Source organism: Fusarium venenatum (genome assembly GCF_020744135.1).
Source record: "Fusarium venenatum strain MPI-CAGE-CH-0201 chromosome Unknown EDB82scaffold_2, whole genome shotgun sequence".
Taxonomy (NCBI): domain Eukaryota; kingdom Fungi; phylum Ascomycota; class Sordariomycetes; order Hypocreales; family Nectriaceae; genus Fusarium; species Fusarium venenatum.
This window is the reverse complement of record NW_027072130.1, coordinates 322879-338136: the sequence shown is the minus strand read 5'-3', so window position 1 is coordinate 338136 and position 15258 is coordinate 322879. Positions and strand designations below refer to the sequence as shown.

The 15258-nt window shown below is 45.6% G+C and overlaps 6 protein-coding genes across 6 annotated transcripts; 2 read left to right on the top strand and 4 right to left on the bottom strand.

Annotated features, from left to right (window-relative positions):
- Nucleotides 1-1073: 1073 nt before the first annotated feature.
- Nucleotides 1074-3394, bottom strand: EDB82DRAFT_553474 (major facilitator superfamily domain-containing protein; the record flags this gene model as incomplete). Its single annotated transcript, XM_065609611.1, has 9 exons — nucleotides 3003-3394; nucleotides 2745-2909; nucleotides 2574-2670; nucleotides 2345-2507; nucleotides 2025-2162; nucleotides 1820-1971; nucleotides 1616-1760; nucleotides 1325-1552; nucleotides 1074-1262 (listed from the first exon to the last, which is right to left on the bottom strand). Exons 1-9 carry the CDS (start codon nucleotides 3244-3246, stop codon nucleotides 1074-1076), a joined length of 1521 nt encoding a protein of 506 aa, XP_065464414.1. The 5' UTR covers nucleotides 3247-3394.
- Nucleotides 3395-3572: 178 nt separating this feature from the next.
- EDB82DRAFT_494342 (alkaline-phosphatase-like protein) lies at nucleotides 3573-6149 on the top strand. The gene is made up of 8 exons (XM_025732818.2): nucleotides 3573-3835; nucleotides 3908-4216; nucleotides 4274-4440; nucleotides 4494-4670; nucleotides 4741-5052; nucleotides 5103-5116; nucleotides 5173-5260; nucleotides 5309-6149. Exons 1-8 carry the CDS (start codon nucleotides 3770-3772, stop codon nucleotides 6045-6047), a joined length of 1872 nt encoding a protein of 623 aa, XP_025583787.1. The 5' UTR covers nucleotides 3573-3769; the 3' UTR covers nucleotides 6048-6149.
- A 1154-nt stretch (nucleotides 6150-7303) lies between these two features.
- Nucleotides 7304-8951, top strand: EDB82DRAFT_430284 (Alpha/Beta hydrolase protein; the record flags this gene model as incomplete). The annotated part of the gene is made up of 5 exons (XM_025732817.1): nucleotides 7304-7526; nucleotides 7581-8468; nucleotides 8519-8596; nucleotides 8649-8837; nucleotides 8887-8951. 5 exons carry the CDS (start codon nucleotides 7304-7306, stop codon nucleotides 8949-8951), a joined length of 1443 nt encoding a protein of 480 aa, XP_025583786.1.
- A 361-nt stretch (nucleotides 8952-9312) lies between these two features.
- EDB82DRAFT_120664 (uncharacterized protein) lies at nucleotides 9313-10961 on the bottom strand. The gene is made up of 2 exons (XM_025732816.2): nucleotides 10257-10961; nucleotides 9313-10197 (listed from the first exon to the last, which is right to left on the bottom strand). The coding sequence occupies exons 1-2, from the start codon at nucleotides 10794-10796 to the stop codon at nucleotides 9472-9474; spliced, it is 1266 nt and encodes a 421-aa protein (XP_025583785.1). The 5' UTR covers nucleotides 10797-10961; the 3' UTR covers nucleotides 9313-9471.
- Nucleotides 10962-12583, bottom strand: EDB82DRAFT_120663 (monocarboxylate transporter). Its single transcript, XM_025732815.2, has 2 exons — nucleotides 12409-12583; nucleotides 10962-12358 (listed from the first exon to the last, which is right to left on the bottom strand). The coding sequence occupies exons 1-2, from the start codon at nucleotides 12465-12467 to the stop codon at nucleotides 11128-11130; spliced, it is 1290 nt and encodes a 429-aa protein (XP_025583784.2). The 5' UTR covers nucleotides 12468-12583; the 3' UTR covers nucleotides 10962-11127.
- Nucleotides 12584-13008: 425 nt separating this feature from the next.
- Nucleotides 13009-14420, bottom strand: EDB82DRAFT_534888 (monocarboxylate transporter; the record flags this gene model as incomplete). The annotated part of the gene is made up of 2 exons (XM_025732814.1): nucleotides 13009-14314; nucleotides 14362-14420. The coding sequence occupies 2 exons, from the start codon at nucleotides 14418-14420 to the stop codon at nucleotides 13009-13011; spliced, it is 1365 nt and encodes a 454-aa protein (XP_025583783.1).
- Between the last annotated feature and the right edge of the window lie 838 nt (nucleotides 14421-15258).

The window sequence follows — 15258 nt, the reverse complement described above, 5'->3', positions numbered from 1 at the left end:
GTCTTTAATGTAATCGTGAAAAGGAGCCACAGCGACGACTATGCAGGAAGGATGAGATATTATCCTTAGTGCTAACTATGGGCTGACAGATTCTTTCAACCATGAGACGCAAAAGTCAACATGGGTGCCGTAGCATGATTGACAACTAATAGCATAGGGTGTATTTCAACAGTTCGCCGCCATACAACGCGATGCCAGATACATTGCGCGAGTCAGTTGTCCTTCAGTACATCGTAACAGACAATCGTCAGCCTTCTTGGCACTATTCCTCTTTAGTGTAGCTATCGGTCTTGGTATGTGGGGATGATGTTCCAGAGCGAGCTGGTGTCTTTGTTGATTGGTGACTGACTCGCACGGACAAAGACACTATTGTCTTAGTAATTTTAGGTGGAAATAACTTTATTCAAGGGTCAACTAACCGAGGCGGAAGTTACATTTCTCCATGTCTCTCAATTGGTCTACAATTACAATATTCAAGTGCCTACCAGCCTTAACCATTGGCGGCAATGACCCGGCCGTCTGGCACGGCAGGGGCGCCCGAAAGGCTGATGTCAATCACGAGGTCAAGGCTTCTCTGACTAACAGCGAGACACTTCAGTAAATTAATGAAGCTTTTTTTCCAAGTGCAGGGTAAATCTTGCGATTGAACATTGTACTTCCCCAGTGTGTGTGCTTAAGTCCAATTTGTTAGTAGAGTTACTCCGAATCTATCAGATCCAATCAGTTAGAACAAGTCAACTGCAGTCTAGTTATTGTATTTCATTATTGTTACACTTGCAACTTGTGTTAACATATGTCATTCCATCAGCATTTCCCAGTGTCATCACGACATTGCAGTGTCGCGACGAAACTGAGCAGTGAACACGATACTGAGGGCGTGTAGGCCTATTTAACCTAGAGCTCCTCCGTTGAGAAACGGCTCCAATAGGTTGAAGCATGCCGTATAGTTGTTCAACGATTCCATCAAGAGGCCAGGTACCACGGTTGCGAATGTTTCCCTTTTATACCTTTCTTAATTCTTTCCAAGAGAGGTATACGAATTATAACAAATCCCTTCCGTTTTTAAGGATCTATCAAGTCTTCACTTGGACCTGATCATCATTACGTCCAGGCTCGTTATTCACTGAAACTGTATCTTCAAAACTTTTCCCTCCTTCCAATTGCCCAATGCGGCGCTCAGCATCGCTCAACTGGATGTTTTGAGGGCGGAAAGGATTGAAAGCTGTCGCAAATAGAGCATCAATCACTTCAAGCGCGCGACCCTGTTCAGAAGGAAAACATATTAGATCTCCAGTTGCAGAAATTTTGTTATAGTAAAACTTACCTTTGTTTCGGGAAGAAAGAAGTAAGTGAAAATTAGTGCAAGCGCGGATATGCCACCGAACACCCAGCCAACACCGAAGTGGAGATCCGCAATAAGGTAAGGGATAGAGTAATTGGTAACAAATGCCCAGACGACATTCCATGCTGCTCCTAACGATTGTGTCTTTTCTCTAACAGCAGAATTCGGAATTTCACTACCGAGAAGATATGGGATAGAAGCGCTACCCATCTGGACAAGACTTCTGTTAGTATAATCGATTGTGAACGGCTATGGCTTATATCCATGACTGACATTGTAAAAAAAGGAAAACAGCATGAAAGCAGCTGCAACAGTGCTCTTCTCGGTTGCTGTCTTGCTTGGTTTCGCGCCAAGACCTGCTACCAGGAACAACCAGAGAGCTTGCAGGGGATAGCTGATCATGAGAGTTTTTCGACGACTGCAAACATGTTCATGAGCAAATGAGTCTCTGCGCACTTGGTAGATTAGTCAACTCACCCTACACTGTCGACCATATACATAGCTGGACAAACAGCAATCATGCCGAGAACGCTTGTAATAATGGGATATGTGAAAGCCTGGTAGCTGCTGTAACCATTTTGTTTATAGAACACCGTTTGGTAAGTCGATGAGAATGCTTGGCCAGTTGCCTAAAGCTCAGTGTCAGTCACGCTTTGATGTGCTAACCAGTCTTGTCACTAACCTGCTGAAAGAAGTAAAATGCAAAAACAATCATTGTACGTCGCAAGTTTGTCCTACGGAAGAGGTCAAGCCATGGTCCTTTGTGTACTTGCTCCCTCAAGGTATCCTTGATCAATTTGATCTCATTGTCACATCGACCCTCATCAAAATCAGTTTTGCTTCGCAAGCGCTGGAGACAAGTAACTGCTTCTTCTTCGCGATCTTTTGATAGAAGCCAACGGGGTGAGTTGGGAATGAAAAACACAAAAGCAGTAAGTACTGTCGACGTAAGTTAGATACTGTTGGCTGGGCGATCATCAGTCACTCACAAGCAGGGAACACAAGCTGAATGCCTGTAACTGTTTTCCAACCCACACCATCTGTGTAGGTAGAATATGCTTTGTTGAGACCACTTGCCATGAGGGATCCGGCGGCGAGGAAGAGTTGCAAAGAGACGACAACAAGGCCGCGGAAAGGAGCTGGGACAATTTCCGCTTGGTATGTACTGAGCGTAGGTAATGAGTTAGAGACGGATGGGATGAGAAATATCTCGAATAGCAGGATCACTCACGTAACAGCAACTTCAACCAAACCAACCGAGACATAGACAACGATACGGCCAACAAGGAACTGCGCGAAACGGCCGGTTCCATAACCAGTGTCAGCAGCTGTAACTTCCACTGTTGGTAATGAGTAAGCCAGAAAATGAAGAGGTCTACTGTCAAACGATATTTTTACTTACGAATAACACCAACAACAGAGATGATCGACAGAAGAATAAAAACGATTCGATGGCCGAGCTTTTCAATCGCTGGACCTGCAAACAAACATCCAAGGAATTTGCCGATGAAAGGTATAGACGAGATGATTGAAGTTTCGGAAGACGTGAAAGCATATTTGTTTGTCTCTACATTGTAACTCCCGAATTGGTTAATAAAACCCTGGGCAATCAGTGTCTAGATCCTACATTATGGCTAACGATGATCAGGAAAGGGGTTACTCAGTGGATTAGCCAGGATACCTCCGAAACTACCGGTATCGAAACCAAATAGCATGTCACCCACGAGAAGGCAAGAACAAGAAAAGATCAATAGCGGGGAAACAGACCCCCATGCTGAGTGTTGGCTGGCCATGACTTGACTATTATTGCAGGGACTATCTATCTCATCAATCTGTAAAAGAAAGACAGATGGAACTAGACCGATTTGACGGTATCGGCTCGGAGATGAGGAGCCTGTCTTCATTTTATATAGACTCTCTAGTTTGGTACTACATTCCCCTCTCTTGACAGACCAACTAGCAATACTACTCTAACAAGGTCATCAGGCTTCAACTTATAATCCCTTCTTCTCTTAGCCAAACGAAAATGACTAAATCCGGGTTGATCCCACTGACCTTTGGCCAGGTATCCGGAGGAAGGAGGGGGTTCCGAGTGAGGTGGGGCTCCTCAGCGAATCTGGCGAGGTTCCGGGTGACAGGGGGTTATTGCAACACAAGCTCCAATCAATTCGTCATTTGATCTTGTCACATCGTGCTTCCGGAACTCAGCAATGGTGCCGAGCGATGTGTCGGGTAAGACAGTTTTGGGTCTACTTTCACCAGAAACAACGGCTTAATTAAATGAGGAAAACCCGCACTTGTTGTCTGTAGATTACAAATTGAGCTATTGCGCGGTTTTTTGTCTTACTATCTTGTCTTCCATTTCCCCCCCATTGCATCTCGAAAGGTCTGGTCTATACTAACGAATTCAACACACAACCATCCAAAATGGCCAACTCTACTGATGAATCGCCGAGGCGTCCCAACTTCTTGTTCATTCTTGCTGATGACTTGGTGCGTCATTGATTGCACCAACATCCAACTTATATATCCCATGACATAACTAATTGCTTCTTTGTGTTCCAGGGCTTTTCCGACATTGGCTGTTACGGAGCCGAGATCCAAACACCCAATATCGATCGACTTGCTTCGGAAGGTGTCCGCATGCTAAACCACCATGCTGCAGCGGCTTGTTCACCCACACGAGCAATGCTCCTCAGTGGAACTGATGCACACCTTGGTGGCTTAGGTGTGCTGATAGAATACAAGGGTAACGAAAAAGGTGCGAAGCGTTATGGAGGAACGGCTGGCTACGAAGGTTATCTCACTGAAAACGTCGCAACCATTCCCGAGATTTTAGAAGACAACGGCTATTTTACTGCTATGTCTGGCAAGGTGAGTTGCGTAGATACGCGAATCGAGCTTTCAATCAGACATCTAATTGGGTTATAGTGGCACTTGGGTATGCGCGATGCTCAGGGACCTTGGAATCGTGGCTTTCAAAAGGCTTTTACTATGCTTCCCGGGTGCTGCAACCATTATAGATGGGAACCTGTACAAGAGAAGTTCCCGTTTGGTGGTCGCCCAATTCACGCCGAGAATGGCAAGAAAGTCGACATGTAAGTATTGGCAATTGCGTCTGTCCTTACTTTTGCTGAACTTTATGATCTAGAACTCCCAACAAAACTGAAGATCCGAACGGTTTCTATTCTACAGACGCCTACACTGATAATCTCATTCAGTATTTTGGGGGAAGAACGGAAGAAGATAAGAACAAGCCTTTCTTTACATACTTGCCATATACTGCGCCCCATTGGCCATTGCAATGTTCGAAAGCACAACGTGACAAGTGAGTTCCCCGGCCGGCTTTAACTCATTATCCAACGTTATCTCTCCAGAGTCTGAAAAGTTCCATATAGGTACAAGGGCATGTACGACGATGGACCATATGCACTACGTGAGCGCAGATTAAAGAAACTCATAGACTTGGGTATAATAGACAAGTCTGTTGTTCCGCACCAAGTAGAGACACAGACAATGGGTGTTGGAGAATGGGACGACCTCTCACCCGAAGAAAGGAAGCTCTCGAGTCGAGCGATGGAGGCATATGCAGGTATGGTAGATTCCATTGACGTCAATGTCGGCAAGGTGGTGGACTATCTGAAGTCAACGGGCGAGTACGATAACACCTTTATTGTGTTTATGAGTGATAATGGAGCCGAGGGAGCAGCGTAAGTTTCCCATCCTGAAAACGATGTGAAGTATTAGCTAACTCATACAGCATGGAGGCTATTCGTAAGTTATATCCTCAGACTTCATGATGATCTTCTCAACTGAATATTCTCCCACAGCTGTCATGGGAGATAAAATTACCAAGGCCATTCATCAATACTACGATAATTCTTACGAAAATATCGGTTCTTGGAACTCTTTCACCTGGTATGTATAGCTGTATCAAATTCGTTCTTGAGTTGACAATGTGATCAGGCTTGGTCCCTTGTGGGCTCAGGCATCCACTGCCCCTTCAAGGCTGTTCAAATGCTTTCCATCGCAAGGAGGTATACTTGTGCCATGTATCGTGAAGCCTCCGGCTCAGACATTCCATTCGTCATTCCAACCAGGGACCTTCGACCGATCATTCTCCACTGTCATGGACTTTGCGCCTACCTTCCTCGAACTAGCTGGAGTACTTCTCCCTACTTCTGAAAAGATAGCTACGACAGAGGCTGGAAATGGTAGCGCTGCTCCGGCCACAAAGACTGTTCCATTCCGAGGAAGAACAGTACATACCATTCGGGGAAAGTCTTGGGTACCGTTCTTCGGCCGAGCCGAAAAGGTGGAAGATGATGAGATGTGGACAATTCACCCTTCTACTGAACCTGTTGGTTGGGAACTATTTGCAAGAGGTGCTCTACGCAAGGGTAATTGGAAGATTGTCCACATTTCCAAGCAACAAGGTGGTGCCGGAGAAGGTGATGAAGGGTGGGAGTTGTTCAATGTGGTTGAAGACCCTGGGGAGACCCGGAACCTGGCAGAGAGTGACCCCGAGAAACTACAGGAACTACTTGCACACTGGGATGAATATGTGGTTGAGTGCGGAATTGTATGGGGAGAAAAGGCCGAGGCTCTAGGTCTTGACAAGGCCAGTGCCCCAGAGCTTTGGGAAGATGATACGGAGTTGCAGAGAGGTTGGATAGGTGCTAAGGCTGGTCAATGTTTGGCATGATAGGAATGTACCTTTATTATAGTCTAGGAGAAGTTTAAGAAAAGCAACAACAGTCTATTTAAAACGAATTCAATTCTAATGGCATGCAAGTTTCCTCTTGTCTACAGATAATGGATTCTCTAGTGGCATTAACACTAAAGCCGAGGACGCGAAAATAGATAAAACGCTAAAATCATGTTGTTAAGGCATATGCCACAGTATAGTCTCAAGAATGTCGGAAGATCAGAAACTAAACTTAAATGCTGAGATATCTAGTAAAATAAAAGATATAAGAACTGGAGGCATTGACATCAGTGCCAGCTTATCGGACGACGTCGACCCCCTTGGCTACAGGAGACCACTTTAATAGCTCTAGCCAGGTAAGTGTTTCTGTGTGCTTGTGCTTTAATAAACCCTTCCGGGGTTTTCTATGATAATCTCCGGTCAAGTGTTAGTCTGCTAATTATGCCGACCAAGCGTGTGTTTGGTCAATATATCCTATAAAACGCTTTTCCAATTCGGTTATTAATCCGGCAGTTTAGCGGATCAGATAAAGACTAGAACAATTAAGCGAGATTACCAGGGGAATGCCCTTGTTGATCTTTGAGATAAGACATGCAAGAAAAGATATTCCTGGATTGACGTCCTGGTACTCTGTACTCCAGTGCTGGGGGCTGTTTCGTAAGCTAACTGCACAAACCTCGCAACGATCTTATAGTTGTCGATCGTAGTATTAGGGCTCTAAAGAACTATTCTCGTTCTGACCAAGGAACTAAGTGCAGAGCTGACCTAACCGTAAGAAGAAGCACTCTGTTTGAGAAAAGCCATTACAGCAAGCAACTGTCCTTTCCTGAGCATGTTATAGGTAATCCCGAAATATACACTACATACTCCGTACATATAGCGTGATTTATCGAATAACATCTTTGAGAAATTCTTCGAAACATTCTCCGATGAAGGAGAAGTTAGTGGGTCGTTAACTTGTTAGACATATTTTAGCACGTTTGCAAAATACTACGTGGGGAATAGAACACTCACCATTGTAGCATTGAGCCCCTGTCTACCACGGATCATATCCGAGTTGGGTCTTAACGGGATCAAATTCGGGATGTTATGACAAGCATCCCTTGAGTAGCGCGGCATACGCGTCCTCGAGAGTAAAAAAAGAGGACTTGCCATCGGTAAGTAGAATTACTTAATGACACCTAGATCCAGTTCATTTTTGGCATCGATGTATTGCTACTGTCGATTGGTAAGGTTTTTAGAAGACTAGCAAAATGCGACTTATAAAGTCTTTCGTTACAATCTTCCCTGCCCTTATTGCTTTCTCAAAAGCCCGCTCTGGTTTTGACAGCCAATTCGCAAAACCCGCTGCCCAAGGTATCAATCGCACTGTTTTCAAACACGCAGCTACCAAGTCGTCTCTTGAATATGTCACCAACTCAAGAATTTGCGAAACAACGCCTGGAGTGAATCAATATTCGGGTTACCTTGACTACAGTAAGCACATTGACATTTATTTATAGCCACGATCCGATACTAACAATCTTTGAGGTCAAAATGCAAGCATGTGGTTTTGGTTCTTTGAGGCACGGAATAAACCTAGAGAGGCCCCTCTAGTTCTTTGGCTTAATGGCGGTCCTGGGTGTTCTTCTGAAATCGGTGTTTTCCAAGAGAATGGACCTTGTCATTTCATTGGTGAAAATGACACTGAACCGACTCTCAATCCGTATTCATGGAACGAATACGCCAACATGATATATATCGACCAACCAATTGGTACAGGCTTCAGCGAGGGTGCTGAGAACGAAATCATCAATTCGACTGTCGAAGCAGCTCCGTATGTCTGGATCTTTATGCAAGCCTTTTTGGACAATTTTCCAGAGTACATGTCCCGAGATTTTGGGCTCTTTACTGAATCCTACGGTGGACACTATGGTCCCAAATTTGCAGAATATTTCCTTAAACAGAATGACAAAATTCGGGCGGGTTCTCTACACGGTCATGAAATTAACTTGGTTGCTCTAGGTATCAATAACCCTTGGATCGATCCTATGTCTCAATTCAAAGCCTATGTAACCTACGCCTATAAGAATCCTTACAGGCAGATTATTAACGAGAGCCTCCATGAACACTTTATCGACTTGTACGAGAAAGAATGTGTTCCTCTACTGGAAAAGTGTACAAACACAACCATGCAGCTGGAAGCTTGTTCCAACGCTAGCCTCACCTGCAATACAATCATGTATGACGACTTGATTGAAGCAAGCGGGGTCGACTTTGGCGTGAATGATATTCGAATCGGCAGTCAGGATGTCGATCCGGCTGAGACATATGTGGACTATCTCAACCGGGAGGATGTCCGGAAAAAGATTGGTGCTCGCAAAGACTTCGAAGAATGCAATCTGAATACTTTTTACAAATTTGGCGATACAGGAGACGGTAGGTTTCGCCTTTTATAAAGTGTCAACGCATATTTACTAATTATGCAGATGCGCGCCCGTATTCGAATGCACTAACCAACGTTGTGAATCGCAATATGACGACACTGATCTGGGTTGGTGACGCTGGTAAGATTTTCTTTACAACCATATATTTCGTATGTCTGCTAACGAAATGAAGACTGGTCTTGCAGCTGGCCAGGCGTTCTCGAAGCTGTAAACTCGTTAAATTGGCATGGCCAAAGTGAATTTACTTCGGCCGAATTGAAGAATTACACTGTTAATGGCGAGTGCCATGGCACGTACAGAACGATTGACAACTTGAGCTTATTTAAAGTGCATGGTGCTGGGCATTACGTTTCGTATTACCGTGAGTGCATTGTTCCCGGATACTTATTTGACGGCTAACACTGATCGAGAACCTGAAACTGCACTGCAAGTATTTAAACAGACAATGCAACAAAGGAGGATTTTCTCAACTTAATGTTGCTTGTTCAAATAGAGAGATGTGGTTGATGCCAGAAGGCGAGGTTATGCCGATTGGTCGGCTTGGTCAATCATTAGTCAAGCTACCTTGTGCAAACGCAAACATTGGTATGGAAATACTTCAAGGTCTCAAATTTAGAACAGACTCTTGTTCTCAGACTACTGCTTAAGAATGGGAAAACCATTAAGTTTCTCCCTCTTGATAAGCTCAAAAGTGTGTTGGCGGCATTCGGCTAGTTCGGCCTCAGAGAACTACAGGTCCTTCCTAAGGGTGGGAGCGTCTTCGGGGCAGCCGTTCAGGGCAACTTATTCCGAGTTTGTCGTATCTAGTTTAATAGCAGTGTTTTTTGTTATACTCTAGGAAATACAAAAACAATCTATCTAAAAGGGTAGTGATTCTAACCGCCAAAACAATATCTAGAGAACTCCAGAGAGCCATATTATCCCAAGTTCCCGGCACAGAAACAACATCATTAGTATAAAAGGGGGACCATCTGGCGTCTGATTGGGCAACCAGTTCATTTTGAACCATGCTCCTCAGCAAAAGCTGCTATCATCTGCTGCGCTCCATCATCATTATACATCAATGTCTCCATATCGATACTGCTCTGAATATGCTCATAAGCGCGGGGCTTCATCTCCTTCTCATAGGCAGCAATTGCTCTCTCCAAAGCTTCTGTGTCGGCTTCTTGGTTGTAGGTTCCTTCTTGAACAGCACCGACTTCCGCTAGAATTTGATCGAATAGTACCAGAGAGTCGTACATCGCCTGGTTCACGCCTTCGCCGTTTGGAGCAGCCAAATGTGCTGCGTCGCCAAGTAAAACAACTCCAGGAGCTCGGGTCCAGCGATGTTGACTATTTGCTTCAGAAAAGAGGTTTTTGTCGAGACGGTAAAGTGGCCAAGGACGCCATGGAACTTCAGCGGCCCCGATCAAAGTTCTCAAGTCCTCTCTCCAGGATTCAAAGAAGCCTCCAGGTCCAAGCATCATGTTTCGTGCTTTTTTTATGTCGGAGGGGTCGGCATCGCCACCAGGGAGCGTCAGAGACTCAGGGCATAATAATCCCATGTACATTCGGTAGGATGAATCAGACATTTGTTGTACCGCAAGGGTAGCCTTGGCGCTCATGGCCATTGCCGTTCCTTTACCGGCCATTTGTTCTGCCAACTGGTATGCTGAGTTGCCCGGAGATATCCGGCCTTCTATGAAGGCCTTGCCAGAGTATTGGGGCTTGGCGTCAGTAATCTGTGATTGAAGTTAGTTCAAAAGCTGTATAGTAAACAAGAAACATTTTGGACACTTACAACAGATCGGACTTTGCTCCATGCACCGTCTGCTCCAACAATCATTCGAAATCCAGTTTCGGTTGATCCGTCGCGGAATCTAAGCGTATAGTCGCGGGTGCTTTTGCAACCAGAGTTTCCCTTACGCTCAACATCATCCGTTATCTTGCCCCAACGAATACGTTCAGCAGGAATGGAGTCGAGTAAAATCTGCCGCAACTGCTGACGATCGATTTCTGGTCTATCGCTTCCATCAACGTCGACATCACCTCCTAAAATGGACCGAAATTGTCCTCGGGAATCCATTAATGTCATTGTGGTGGCATCGTAGCGAGCAAGAGACTTGAATCGATCATGAAGACCTGCGCGACGAAGGGCTTCCTGACCCGTTGTGGGATGAATGTCGAGAGTGCCGCCTTGACTTTTGACGGCTGATGATGGTGAGGCGTCGCGCTCGAAAACAACATAGTTGATACATGCAGTTTCGAGTAGACGGGCGAGGATCAGACCACATGGGCCTCCACCGATGATGGCGATTGGTGCGATGGTTGGGACTTTCATGTCGACGTAAGATACGAAATCGTAAACTGGGAAAATTGAGATATCTTTGTGGTATTTAAACTAAATGTTGCTTACAGCCGCGGACTTTCTGACATTCCCATCGCGCCCGAGGCGATAGCTCGGTCCCAGCCTTATACGCGGGGAGATATGATTGGTCAAGGACTAACTATGGATCAAATCTGGGAGACAGTAACGTCCGACATCACGGGGAAGCATCAAATCATAGCGCTAGCCCGGGACTTTCTAAATCCCGACTAAGATGATCTCACAGCCCCCATACCCATTGCCACTTCCCACCAGCGCGCTCAACCATCAATTCCATCCTTGCCCATTAGACAGATATCGTTGAAATAAACATGAAAGCTCCCACCAGAGCAGCCATATAGAGATAAGAATTCGGAGACGCGCTTTCAGTTACCAGTAAGCCTGCCACTGGTGTCCCCAGCAGGCCAGCTGCGCCTTGAAACATATACATGATACCAGTGATATGCGGCATGTCAGTAATACCAAACAGTTCAACTAACGCAGGCGAGAAGAGGCCAATATACGCACTGGCGAACAAGCCGTACACGACTGTGAAGGCAATGAACAGTGCTCTGCCAAGCTCTATGTCTGATGACCCCAGAACGGTGCTCGAAACCCAGAGGCCTGCCGTGGACGTGCAACTCAATAACGTCGTCAGAAAGAATGAGTCTAGGCGTCCAATCTTATCGGCAACAAATCCGACCCCAACCTTTCCTATAGCATTGCAAGCGTTGCTGAGAGCTGTAAAGTTTGCTCCATCCGTCTCGTTATAGCCAAGTGTTTTGGAATATGCTGCGATATAAAAGATAGGAGTATAATATGCTGCGCTTTGGAAAAAGGCGTTAATACTCTGTGCGAGGAACTTGCGCGTGAATACAAGATCTCGTGGTGGTAGGGGAACTTTGCACAGTCCAGTAGCCCAGCCAGGTCGCGTGTCGGTACACTTTAACGAAGCAGCCATCTGTGGTTCCCATGACAGAGCAGAGCCTGATATGTACATGATAACTGTGCATATACAGCCCGTAAGCCGTAGAGTATTTGGATACCCAAACGTGCCAATGCAGGCAGTGAGGACTGGAGACCATACCAGTCCGCCAACACCTGTCCCAGAAGAGATTATGCCCAAACACAATGCTCTGTGGCGGCCAAACCAGCTAGGTGGGACAACCATAGACGGCATAAAAGACAAGCATGTTGCGATACCCGTCAAAAGCCCCTGCGTCAATTGCAAGTGCCACAAGGAAGTCCCAAAACTCGCAAGTACACTAGCAATACCGTACAGTAGGCCTCCAGTGCACACAACAGCCCATGGTCTAAAATATTTAGTCCATGAAACAACGTACGGTGCCCCTAGCTTCATTAGAGACGCGGCGATACTCCCTATCAACGTGATCTCAGCAGATGAGGCCCCAGTGAAAGGGTTGCCTGGCTCTCTTGACATGTCTTCGTAAAGGGATTGGAAAATTCCGAAGCTGAATAAGAGGCCGCACCCTGAAAAGTTCAACATGAACGCGGCTACGATTATCGAGCATTGGCGCCTGCAAGAAGTAAGTACTCCGTTACCAGAACTTAGATTGTGATGTAGGACCATTTTGTTGACTTATTAGTTATTTGGCTAACGCCTCGTTCACTTTCTTCAGCTGGCATAACTCCATGAAATGTCGATAAAGGGTGATTGGTTTTGGTATTGTCTTTGGTGCTTAAACGATGAAGTAGTACAAGTGGAAAAGGTGAATAAATAGTTGCAGTTCGGGTATGTAGGCTGGACTCGCCGGGTAAAAGTGTCAAAAACTTGCCTCGTGTATTGCGTAGCGCAATTTCAGCTGCAGGCTAACTGAATGACCTGTGCCAAGCAAAACTCTGGAAATATTTTGCGATCTTATCTCTGATGCCGGGTGGGTATGTGTGGACCACGCATACAGCGCTCTAGGACGGCGTGGATTAATGCTCTACATGACCCAGGATGCGAAAAGTCCGGCGCCCGCCCTTTATGAGGTTGCAAATGAAAGTTTCCAGAATAATTGGATTAATTGCATTTACCCTGTTATCTTCAAGTCCAGTGGTTTATCTAAAAGCGAAATTTAAGGTTTTGCAATTGATAATGGGTATGATGCTTTTCGTCTAACTGTTGAGGAGTCACTAAGTAGCTATAGGTTTCACTACCTGTTCTTAGCCAGGGGCTAAAAAGTTACAGCTTCCATCTCCACTTCGAGGTTCCGTTACTAGACTCTTTCATCGCCTCCAGCCTCACTCCAGCAACGGCAATCGCAGCCAAAGCCATAAGTGCTCCAGTCCATGCCGCCATTGAAGTGTAGTCGCTAGGATTCCTAGATACCCCTTCTCCCCGGACAAGTACTCCCGCAACAGGTGTACCAACAAGGGTGGCTAATCCCTGCAACATGTACATGACACCCGCAATTTGTGGGAGTTCTTGAACGCCAAACAGCTCAACAAGTGCTGCTGGAAATAGACTGATAAATGCACTGGCCAGTAGCCCGTAAAGTACAGTAAAACTGACAAAAAGACTGCGGGCAGTTGCTTCGTTGATATCCCCAACTAATGTGCTTGGGATCCAAATTCCCACGCAAATAAAAGCGGTGAGTAGGCTTGTTAGGAAGAAAGAATTGAGTCTACCCAATCTGTCTGCGATAAACCCAACGGCAACCTTGCCAATGGCGTTGCAAGCATTACTTACCGCTGTTAGATTTGCACCTTCTTTCTCAGTGTACCCCAGCGACTTGGCATACATAACAATGAAGAATACCGGAATGTAATAGGCAGCACCCTGGAAGAATGTACTGGCAGCTTGTATGAGAAATACCCTTTGACGAACCACCTGTTGACTGGGAATGGGAATCTTAAAAATGGCGGTAATAGGGGAAAGAGTAGAATTTTGTGCTGAGAGGTGCTTTGCCATCGACGCGTCCCAGTTGAGACAAAATCCAGAGATACAAATAAGTATCGTAGCAATACATCCGGTCAGCCTCAATGTGTTTCGGAAACCCAAGCTGTCGATACAGGTCGAGACTGCAGGTGTCCAAACTAGACCACCTAAGCCTGTACCTGCAGAAACAATGCCCATGGCCAAGCCTCTCTTCTTTTCGAACCAAGTAGGAGCAACTGTCATAGATGGCACAAAAGAAAAGCCAGTGGCAAATCCTAACAGCAATCCTTGTGCAAGCTGGAAATGCCATAGAACTCTGCCAAAGCTTGCGAGAGCCGAAGCTATACCGAACAATACTCCTCCAAGGCATACAACAGGTCGAGGGCCGTAGTATTTTGTCCACGCCATAACGAACGGGGCCACTATAGTCATCAGAGCTGCTGACAGGGTTCCAATAAGATCAATGGTGGCGGATGAGGCACCAGTAAAAGGAGTACCGGCAGTAGAAACCATGGCTTCGTAATGTTCTTGGTATACGCCAAAACTGAAAAGAAGACCACAAGCCGTGAAGTTGATCATAAAGGACGCAAACACTATTGACACGTATCTCCTACCATTTGTTAGAATAAATTCTTACCGGGAAGATATATAGCTCACCATTTTGAGTATTGTAGCTGGTCACTGCTGTTCTCTGTCCTTGGGTTGATAGCAGCCATTGTCAAATAAGTTGTCTGTATCGTAGACTAGAACGCCTGATGTCTCCCATATCAATTGTGGGAAATGATTAATATTATATTGACCAAGTAGTCACAGTTACCACAGACTGGACCGGGACTACGGCAGCGACGTTCGAATTCCATTTCCAAATAAGCTGGTAACTTGAATACGTACCCGGAATAATTATGGTATTTTTTTGCGATCAAAACCCGCTTTTCTATACTAGTTTGCAGCCTCACCCGACTAAAAACTTCCATGTACTCTTTCATTGGTGAGTATAAGAAACTAGCTCCACGGGCAATTCTTAGTACCGGCCCGAGAGGGCGCAAGTTTGGATAAATTGGCCCGTATTCGAATGATAGCGTCAAGTGATAAGCCCTTGGTTTCTTGGGGTAATATTTTGCGATCGATGAGAACTACCCTGTAGCTTACTGGTCACCAAAAAGTTATGCTACGGTTTCTAACAGCAATGCGATTGGAGAACTTGGGCCACGAGCTCAGAATTGGGGACAACGCCTTGAATGGTACACTTGTCGTCTCTAGTCTGAGCTAAGCAACTTTAGGCAGCTGTGGTAAACCCAGCATAAAAACGTTCGCAAAATATTGCCAACATTTCAAGCGCTGCTCCACAGGACGAGCCATATGACACGTAAACTGCTAGGTAACAAATTGACTCATTCTTTCTCATGAGACATACCGTTCCTGTGCTAGCTAATCAGAGAAATATCTTAGTAGGCTACGAGAACATTTCTATAAATTGAACGCCGTAAATCTACAGCAAAACCTACCGTACGCTCTCCATCCATGGCCACCTAGCCAAACCGACATCCTCTCGGT